General features: G+C 42.3%; 1 protein-coding gene across 3 annotated transcripts in view; it reads right to left on the bottom strand.

The window, feature by feature from the left end:
• The window catches only part of Adtrp (androgen dependent TFPI regulating protein), a 104,575-nt gene that overhangs the window by 3,965 nt on the left and 89,372 nt on the right, over window positions 1–11,238 (bottom strand). For all 3 annotated transcript variants that reach the window (XM_004628437.2, XM_023712163.1, XM_023712162.1), the window contains exon 6: window positions 6,954–7,105. In XM_004628437.2, the coding sequence (XP_004628494.2) occupies window positions 6,954–7,105 (152 nt within the window). The remainder of the gene's footprint in view (window positions 1–6,953; window positions 7,106–11,238) is intronic.

Here is an 11,238-nt window from a genome sequence, read left to right as displayed (position 1 = left end):
TGTCCTGGGCCCTGGGAGAAATGATTGCCTCTCTAGCTACCTCTCACACAAGAGGTGTTGGAGTCCTTTGGTACCTTTCTGCGCCTACTATCTCCTGTGGGTTGGGTTTTTCTTCCTGAGAAACTCATGTCCCAGCATAAACATCCTTGTGTCCTATCATCAAGAAAAGAAAATTAAGTGCTTAAGTGGAAAGAAGTCCTGGTGAAATGCCCTGCTGGTCCCTTTTCCCCACACATCTAGAGCCTGGTGATCAGCCAGCATGTCTAGATCCTGGTGATTGGCCAGAGACTGAATCTGCATTGGCTTCATTGTGTTGAAATCAACACTCCACCTAACTCTGCTTGAGAAGTAGAAGTAAAATCCTTTTCAGTGGGTGGCTCATCCTAACAACTGACTCAGTGAAAAAGCCATTTGCCTTCCTTACTATTGGGCCATGTCCCTGAAACTGGGGGCTCTTCACCACACACGGTCCATGTTTCAATTGAAACCACTGACATTATTCACTCACTGACACTATGCATGAGTTGAGAGAAACTGAGTAGACATGTGGTAACTGTGGCCATCTCCATTGACACCGATCTTTGTCTCACTGAGAAGGATGTTAGGATACCATGTTAGCATGAGGATGCTTATGAATATAAACATCTCCACTGGGAGGAGCCCAGGGTCCTCAAGTGTACAGAGTTCTCTGACCAGCTGCACTAGTATCTCTGAGACATACCTTCAAAGAACAGAGCCTCCGACTATATCCAAGATCTACTGGATGAGAATATCCATTTTCAAAACATCCAGGCGTTTGTGGAGCTCTTCATTTTAGCAAGATTCAAGGTCTTGGCATCATTGCTTTGAAACAGGTGTTTTTTACCCTGGCTGCATATTAAACTAAATGAAAAGCTTTAAATAATACCTATGTCAAATCTCCACCTCCAGAGATATGGATGGGCTTGGTCTGGAATGGGCTTGGGAATTAATGTTTCTAAAGCTCTTTTATGAAGCCAATGTTAAGAATTACTGTTAGGGATTCACTGACCATATTTAATGGGTTCTGATTGATGTTTTGTTTGGTATTCTTGACCACTTAGTACTTACCTGGTGACTCTCAAACAATCCTTGCAAGGATTTCAGGAACAGAGATTCCACTGAATTCCAGCCTCAATTAGCAAGGTTCCCTCTTTGCTATACATCGTGGAGTACACGCACCCTCTCTGTCCATCTGCGTTTATTGAGGTGTTCTTCCTTTTGAGCACTTTCAATTAGGAAACAGTAATTTATGTGCAAAAACACAGAGGAAGATGAAAATGTCCACACAGAAGAAAAGGGGTGATTATTTCTGGGGGACAATAAAGTGAATGGCAATGTTGACTAACCCTATATCCAGTCTCTTTCCTGGGCACTGGAGGCTTAGCAAGTCATCTAGGACCTCCTTGATGGTAGAAAAGGGCTTGAGAACTGGGGAGATAGCCTGGTGGTCTAAGCACCTACATAGCAAGTGCAAGGACCTGGGTTCAATCCTCAGTTCTGCATGCTGTGCTGGTCCCCACACAGATGAGCCACTAAACCAGACGTGGTGGTGCACACCTATAATCCCACTGCTCAAGAGGCTGAGACAGGAGGATCACTATGAGTCTGAGCTGAATAACAAGACTCTGTACCAAAGATAGATACATAGATAGGTAGAAAGAAAGAAAGAAAGAAAGAAAGAAAGAAAGAAAGAAAGAAAGAAGGAAGGAAAAGAGCTTGAGTATTTTTGCAGTGACAAGAGAAAACTGCATCCCAGAGGCTCTGTGTGTCTTTCCCATCCTCCCAACCTACAAGCAGCAACACTGAGGTTGGAACTCAGGCAGCTTGGCCCAGAACTTTTCTCCAAACTAATGCTTCCCACCATCTCACTGAAGCTCTCTTTTGAATATCTGTTCTCATTCAAAGAAGCTGAGGTTGTAGAAAAACAAGAGAAGGAAGAGTTTAGCCTTGGATAAGGACAAATTGATTAATGACCCACATTAACATAAATCCAGAACAATCTGGAGAAGGACTGAGGCGATCAGAGCCAGACAACTGTTTGCACAAACCTGAACAATATTATACTGCAAGGCTGCTGTATCGCAGGCATAAATAAACCAGGACCATGCTAGACACAGTGGGTTTTATGCTTACATTACTCATACATAATTCTATCACTGGTAAAAGGATGTACATTGCTACAGGCTTCATGGTTGTCCTGGCACCAGGTGTGAGACATACCACAGTTTTCTTGATTCCAATCTCCGTGGTCTTCCATTCTATACTGCCCTACTATGCTTCACTTCTTCAGCAGCTCTCCAACGGGCATTCACTATCAAAATTGTAGTAGTTGATACATTATGTCAACTTGAGAAGTTAGAAGCTTAACTAAATTGGCCCAGCAATTCCACACCATAGGGTGTGGAGGCTGTGCCCCAGAGTGTGGAAGCCCTGCCCTATAGTGACTCATTACTTAAAGGATTTAAAAAGCAATTGAGGAAGGATAGAGTGTTCCATTTCCTCTGAGAAGCTCTCATCTTTCCAGTCAGCTTGGACATTGTCTCCTGGCTTTTAGTGCAAACTTCAGTCTCCACCCTGGATCCTTCAGCCTTCTGGTATAGACTCATCAGCCTTCCATGACAGATCCATCAGCCTCCTGATACAGACTTGCAAAGAACACTGCAGTGAGCTCCAGACCTCGCTCTGAATCCTTCAGTCTCCAGTGTGCTGACACTCTCTGCATGCTTCCTCATCAGACTCTGGCGGACTGTCATAAGCCAATCTTGTAACTTATACATTTGTACATCTTTTGTTATATCTATTCCTCTAGTAAAACCCTGACTGATATAGCCACCTTCCTCTAATTCCTACAACTACTTCCAACCCAGTCCTCTGTCTACAGAACACCCTTGAAAAATGTCTCATTTCATTCCTGGAGAGAAGTGGTATGGTTAATGCATTGGGAAAGCAGCAGAAATGGAGATTGGAAGGTGAACAAAACATACTCCCAAAAGAAGAAAGCCAAGGGGACACGTAAAAAATAAAAAATCCCAGGCCGGGGAGATGGCTCAGTAGAATAAGCGCTTCCCTGGCAAGCACAAAAGCCTGAGTTCAATCTCCGGTTCCGGGAAAAAAAAAAAAAAAAAAATCCCTAAGGCAGTGGTGGAAAACAGTGCTGATGATAAAATGATACACTTGGTGATGGGGTGGGGGCCAGAGCACGTGGGTAGGATGTGGAGTCCCACCTGGGCCAACCAGGAGGAGAGGTAAAGCCAGTGAGCAGGTGTGAGCCAGGCTAATGCTGGCAGACAAGAAGGACAGAAGCTGATGAAGGTGAGAAGCAACATCAACACTGAGGGAAGATAAGCAAATTGATGAAGCAAGGGCCCAGATCCACATGAAGATAAACAAATATCAGGACAAGGACTTGGCCACAGAGATGCTGTGTCATCCTACAGGCTTGGATTTTCTTTATAAACTGAGGAGGCCTAAAGTCTTGTAAGCAGGAGATGACACAGGGGAAATGTATTCATGTAGATTACTCTGTTTGACCCTCAGTGATTTAACAGCATTCACTGCCATTGTACTTTTGAAGTTTTCCTTTAGAACCTGTACTGCAGCACCATGTAACTCAGTTGTGCCCCAAATTTTCTGATCAAGGAGATTATGGGGCCACAGAAGAATGTGATCAATGATGTAGAGTGTGCCTAAGGAGTCACATGGAGAGAAAACATTCTCTCAGGCTTTCACAGAGAGCAAATTGGTCAAGCAATGGCCATGACTCATCCACATGGCTGACACTGACAAAGGATCTACAAAGTGCAGTACAGGGTTACAGGATAAATCCTGAGAAGACATGAATGACTTATCAGATACAAAAGTTACATTTCTTGTTATATAGGTCTTCCTTTATCTTGGTTGTAACCATCCAGCAGAAAAGTATAAAAATGAGGTATATAAAGGAAAGCCATATTAATATGCTGAGCTGTAAAAGGCTCAAGTCAACAATTCCTGAGGATAACCCACTACTCTTGTGGCATGCTAGACTGTGTTGGATTGTTTGGCTGAATTCATGCACCTATAGTATTTAGATGCCAATAGAATACCCATCTCTGACAGGACTAAACAAAAAAAGGGGGATACAAAGGAAGAACCATTTTGTATTTGTATATACAGAATAGTTAGGATAGATATACAGCTACTTTCGCTTAATTCAATGAGAAGAAAGATTTGTACTAGAAGTAATTGGACAGAAAAAAAAAAGTTTTCTTTAAAAACAGATCCTATTTACTTACTCTTATCATTTCTTATACTCGGGAGACAATACAATGTGTACACAGGCTGGTCTGATTTATTTCACTTATTAGAATAATCTCTAGCTGCATCCATTTACCTATAAAAGCCTCATGTTTGTCTTTCTTTACAGCTCAGTAGCACTCCATTGTATAAGAATACCATATATTTGTTATCCGTTCCTCAGTTGATGGGCATTTGGGTTGATTCCAAGATTTAGCTATGACATCATGGTGCTTTAAGTTTACATGCTTATATCCAGTCATGTGAGCAATTATTTGGAAGGTACTAATATGCAATATAATAACCAAATAACCATTGTTAATTGCCTATCATCTTGTTTTGAAAGTCTGTATTGTTTTTATTGTTCTTTTTATTCTTTCTAAAATAAATTTAAAATTTCTATTCAACTATTGGCAATTAGTGAAGTTCAGGATAAAACACATTTATGACCCCATTTTAATGCTATACTAGACTTATTGCCCCCCCCCTTTTCTGATACCAGGAATTGAACTTAGGACCTCAAGCTTGTCAGGCAGGCAGGTACCAGCCACTGAGCTATATCCCAGGCCTCCCCATCCCATTCTTCTTCAAGAAGCTAAACATCTATCATCATTCACAATAGTTTCTAGCACTTGCATGAACATCTGCATAAGCATGATGTGAACAAGGAGCCATATGTTGATATGGGCTCATTGACCCTTTTGGACCTAATTGTAGTGAGAAAAAAAATGGATGTAGTCCCTAAACAATGAGGTTTATTAATAGGGGTTTTATGTTGAAAATCATAATTTCAAATATAATAATATGGTGAAATTTTTATTTTTAAATTTAATGGATAATTAAAATTCAGTTGAATAATGATTTAAAAATTAATCATTATTGGACTCAATATAGTTGACTTAAGAAGTTACTATTTTCTAAACTCTAAGTAACCATGTTTTTCCTGTTTCTTATATCTGCCAAACTCCAAACATATTCTTTCTTTTTTCTTCTCTTCTTTATTCCATCCTTCCCTTCCCCTGTCTTCCTTTCCTTTCCCTTCTCTTTTCCTTCCTTCCTTCCTTCCTTCCTTCCTTCCTTCCTTCCTTTCTTCCTTTCTTTCTTCTTTCCTTCCTTCTTTCCAATATAGACTTGAGAAAAGCATCAGAAATCAGTACTAAGAATTTTTCAACAAAAAAAAGTAGTTAGAATCTGATATCAACACATTTGAAATGTTCACATATTTTTTCCTGGCTATTTTCATGTGATTTGAAATCTTAATTCTAAGAGTAACTTTTTATATTTTACACATTAAATGTTTGCTGTCACAGAGAACATTGCCTTTGAAATTTTCTTTACCAACTTCTCTAAGAGCAGCAAGGACAGTCAGGTCATTTGACTATTTCTCCAGGGTCTCAGCCTCCCCTTAGAAACACACAATGGGGCACTGAGCCTTCTGAAGCAGTGGAACTTGTGCATCCATAGGCTTATGCTTCACCCTACTGCTCATGTAATGGGCAGAACACACCATTTCTGTCCTGACAGAACAGAAAAACACATGAGCAAGTGGCACAGGGGACTGGATGTGACCCTTTTGCTATCCTATGCACAAAATCAGGGTAAGATTTCTGTGATCCCCTTGAGTAGGGAAAGGAATCGTGGGTATTTAGTAAGCCAATTTTCTGATGCTTGGAGGTACTCTTCCCACAAAAGGATATTCACTGGGTGGCGAGAAGTAAAGAGGAAACCAGGGAGAATAATTTAAAAATTGTCTTCTGTTTAAAATTTAAAAAAAAAAATTTATTTATTTGGTACAGCGTCTCACTATGCAGCTCAAACTTGTAGTGCTCCTCCTGTCCCCAGTGCTGGATTACAGGCATGTGCCACCATGGCCAGTTCCAGTGGCTGGCATGGTGCACCTGGGCTTCCAGGGCTGGCATGGCATGTAGTACTAGGGATCGAACCTGGATCCTTGCATTCACCGGGCAGGTGCTTAAACCACTGAGCCATCTCCCCAGGCCAAAAATTCTCTTCTTAAATCAACTAAATTAGAATTATTTTTTCCTGATGAAGAAGCAATATGGTTCTATCCACCTATAATTAAAAAGCTTAGCTCACTGGCATGTCCTAAGGCCCTGCCTAAATGAGAATTGCAGTCCCAAGTACAACATGATTTTATCCAGTGAAGGTTTTATTAAGGTTGAGCAGTGAACTACTGGAAGAGTGATAAGAACTCATCTGGGAATGCACTATGGAGGTTAGCAGAGCTAAGAAGTTCATCAAAACCCATTTCTTTCAAAAAGGAAGCCATAACATTTTAACAACTTGTGTCCTGCAAGCTCTCATCTATGTGGAGGGAGACTATAAAAACATATTTATAATGCTTGGGACAATCACTCCTTCCCTAGATCCCGAGTTTTCTAAACTAGATTTAGCTTTTAAGTTAAATGAGAGGCTGTTTAGGGGAGGAGGGAAGATAAGTTGATGGAGTCCTCTGACTGAAGGCCAACCTGGCCAGGCTCTTCCTTTGCTACTTCGGTGAGAACTATTGGAGTTCTTTAGATGAAGGCATCGAGTACCATTTCCCTCTTTTTGGATGAGTTTTTCCTTTTGGTCTCAGGAGGGGTAAGAAAAGGGTAAGAAAAAAGTGTCTCTGTATAAGACAAAAACTCACTGACCCCACTTCAAGTGGTTGAGTCTCTCTCCAAGTACGAAGAGGCTGGCAGTCAAGACATAGCCAAGAAAGAAGAAGGCTGCAAGCCCCACGGAGCTGAGCTTTGCCAACACAGGATACACCCAGTGACCTGTCACAGAGTGCAGCCACAGGATCCTGCAGAGAATGAGAAGTCACACTGATTAGTACAGTGGAGACAGCCACATCAGCTCACCTGGCACCCCACCAGGTGAAAAGCAGCCCTGAGAAATGAGTGTTGACAGCTGGAATACTGCCAAAAAAACCCCAAAGTGAGTCTTTCTCTGGTAAACTGACTTGGCTTACGAAGACATCTTGCTTCATGAGGTGGGTGGGGCTTTTACTTCTGATGCATTAAGATCCAGTGTTGGTGAAAGCACATGGAAATACACAACCCCTCATTCGCCAAAGCCTGTGTGTGAGCACAACAGTGAATCATTCCTCTCTGTGAAGTGTAGAGCTTGCTGAGACACTGAACCTGCTAGGTGCTAGATGGTGTCCATTTGCAGGCTCCTAGCCAAAGAAGTGAGGTTTGCTTCTTATTTTTTGGTTTTTCGATTCACCAAGAGTAAGGACCACTCTTCTATCCATTCTCCAATTCCCAGCTGGAGCAGGAGGAGCCGCGATGTCACTGCCCTAATACAGTATACTCGGGGCTTACTTGCTGGCTCTGATACTAGCTCATGCATCTAATCATGCAGTGACTGCTAGCGGGAATAGATGGACTTAGAGGAGGCTCAGGTCTTGTTCACAGGAGGGTAGAATGTAAGTCATTTCTGTCAGCCCACAGAAGGGAAAGAAATGCTAGGAGAGAAGCTGTGATATCTAAGCGGAGCCTAAAAATGCAGTTTGCTGGAACCAACTACACTGGAAGATGCCAAAGTCTGAAATAACTTCGGAATTAAATATGGGAAAGATGTTGCATCAGCTACATTTATAATTGGTCAGAATACGGAATCTGGAACCCGGCTTCTCTGATTCAAATCCTAGCTTGGCCACATAGGATGCATGTTACCCTCTGCACTCTGTTCAAACTATCTGTTATAAAGTAGGGACCTAAGCAGTGTATAACTTGCCATGCTGTTGTAAAAATTAAGGAAGTTCCCACGTGTTAGCTACACACACATGTTGTATATAAGATACATAGAATAATGCCTGGCACACTGTAACCTTTTGACCAGAGTTCATGGGTGGGGCGTACTGCTAGAGTTTGTGATTAATTCATGATCCGATGCTGGGATTATGGGTGTGAGGGCTACTCTGGCCCTGGGGCAAGTAGACTGAATGCAATATAAGGAAGGGAGAGAGGCTTGCCTGGGCGGCTGCTGCTGCTGCCCCCCCTTTTTTGCTTTTGCTGTTTTGCTGTTTTCTGCCACCATTGACTGCCGCCCTCTGCCATGTGCCACTTTGTTTTGGAGCCAGCAGAGTATGGACTGAAACCTCCACTACCTGTGAGCTAAATAAGCCTTTTCCTTCCTTAATTTTCAAGGTCAAGTATTTTGTTCCAGCAACAAGAAAAAAGTAACTGAGACAGACAGCAAAGGTTATCTATGGAATATGGGAAAATTTTCAAAACAGTATCTAAGAAGAACTTAATATTCAGGGCATAAAAATTGCTCCTATAACTCAACAAAACCCCTGAGCAACTCAATTAAAATTAGCCGAAGACCCTGCCTAGACATTCTACAGAAAAGATATCCAGTCAGAAGACGTTTAACATTACTAGTGACTGGGGCAATGCAACAAAGCACGGTGAGTTACCATATCACTTACATGTATTAAGGTGGTTACAATTTTTTAAAAGAAAATGAATGTGGGAGAGGGTGTTGAGAAACTAGATCCCTCATGCAAAGTTGGGGAGAATGGAAAATGATAAGTCAACCATGATAAAATGCACGGGAGGTCACTGAACACCTCAAATAGATTCAACATATCATCCAGGGACTCCACCTCTGAGTATGTACACAAAGGACCTAAAGCAAAGACTCAAAAATATAGTTGTGCATCCATGTGCAGGGCAGCTCTGTTGACACTGGCCAAAAGATAGGAGCAACCCAAGGTCCACTGTGGGATGATGACAAGTGAAATGCAGCAAAACTGTACGTACACATTAAAAAAGAAAAACATTCTGGCAATGCTACATCCTGGATGAACTTTAAAGACACTTACTACGACGAAATAAGCCAGTAACTGAAGAACCCATGGTATATAATTTCACTTCTATGAAGAGCCACTAATGTCAACTTCAGAGAGACAGCAAGTACAGTGGAGATGGTAAAGGGGGTTGGGGAAAGGGGGTGTCTCAGTCAGTTTCCTTGTCACCCCAGCAAAATATCCAACACCCTCAATGTAAAGGAAAGGTTGATTTGGCTCATGGTTCAGTTCATGGTCCACCAGCTCCAAAGATCAAACAGCATGGCAGAGGGGCTTGGTGTTGCTCACATGATGGTGTCCAGGAAGTGGAGAAAGAAAGAGAAAGAACTAGGAGGGAGATTTACTTCCAGGTCATCCTCTCAATGACCTCCCTCTTCCCACAGGACCCTAAATCACTTTTTTTTTATTTTATTTTATTTTATGTATTTGGTACAAGGCCTCACTCTGCAGCTCAGACTCGTAGTGATCCTACTGTTTTCAGCCTCCCCAGTCTGGGATTACAGCCATGCACAACCATACCCAGACTCAGTCACTGGCTCACTGCACCTGAGGGTGGGGCCAGCAAGGCATCAGACCCCAACTCCTAAGAGCACATTTTTCACAGTACCCCATTGTTTTAGTTACTCTTCTCTCGTTGCTGGGACAAATACCCAACAACCAAAATGAAGGAAGGAAAGGTTTATTTAGCTTACAGTTACTGGAGGTTTCAGTCCCATATTCAGCTGGTTCCAAGGCAGAGAGCAACCTTTCATGGTGGTGGCAAAGAGCAAGAGCACAAAAGCAGTAGCAGCAGCTCAAGCAGCTAGCTTCTCTTCCCACCTTACATCGTAATGCAAATTACCTGCCCCAGGGCAGGTGCAGCATCCACATCCACAGTAATCAATCACCAACTCCAGAAGCTGCCCCAAGACTGCATGAGGCTTTGGGGGGACACCTAGACACAAACCATAACACCTATAATTCAACTACTTTTCAAAAGTGCCACCTAGGAGCACATAAGGGTGCAGAGAGATGACACAGAGGACAGGAATTAGTGTTAATGGGTTCAGAATTTCAAAAAGAAAAATGCGATGGATGGTGGTGACAGTTGTATGACATTGAATGTACTTAATGTCAATGAACTGCTCACTTGAAATGGTGAAAATGATAAATGTTATGACATGTGCATTTTATTACAACAAAAATTGAAGAAAGCTGCAGTCTTAGGGTCATGCAAGTTCATTCAATGGTTGGTCCCAGCTCTGCTGGAATTAGCTTGCTCTCCCAAAACCTGCATGGATGCATTTTCTAAACTGATCATGAAGCTACTGTAACAAATTCCATTATTCTTACTACAAATATTGGAATTCTTTAATTTTGAAAAAATTTATGGTACTGAGAATTGAGCCCAGAGCCTCATGTATGCTAAGAAAGCCTTCTAGTGCTGAGCTACATCCCCTGCAATTGCTCAATTTTATTTCGACATGGGATTTTGCTCAGCTTCCCAGACTAGAATTTGTGACCTTCTGACTCAGCCCCCAGAGTAGCTGGGGCTTATAGGTGTGTGTCTCACTTATTCTTTTCTCATTTCTGGGACAAATAACTAACACCCAAAATGAAGGGAGGAAAGATTTACTTCACTCACAGTTATTGGAGGTTTCAGTCCATACTGGACTTGCTCCAAGGCAGATGGCACAGGGAAGACAGCATCCATTCATGGAGGCAGCAAAGAGCAGAGAACAAAATGGAGGAATAACAGCAACAAGGGGAACAGGCAACAAGTGGCTGTAGAGAGGAAGTCCCTCTCCCTTAAATTGCATTCAGGCTATTGCCCCCGGTTGGGGAAGGTACACACACCCATAATCCCAGCAGTAACTAAAACCCATAACCCCAGCCTTGGATCAACCATAATCCCAGTGGATCCTGAGTCAATCACAAGCTCTAGAAGTCCCCACCCCATGACTGCATGAGGCTTTGGGGGGAACAACTAGACACGTACCGTAACAGTGTGCTTAGAATTCTTTGTAATGTACATCCCAGGGATGCATGAGAGGACATCCACAGTACTTTTTGTCCATGTCACTGCTTGTCGTGACAGGACAGAGAAACTATATGGGGCATAAGACAGATATTATGGA

The sequence above is a fragment of the Octodon degus genome, unplaced genomic scaffold (genome assembly GCF_000260255.1).
Source record: "Octodon degus isolate 3935 unplaced genomic scaffold, OctDeg1.0 scaffold00023, whole genome shotgun sequence".
Classification (NCBI taxonomy): Eukaryota; Metazoa; Chordata; class Mammalia; order Rodentia; family Octodontidae; genus Octodon; species Octodon degus.
The sequence above is the reverse complement of the archived record's forward strand: the minus strand, read 5'-3'. Positions and strand labels throughout refer to the sequence as shown.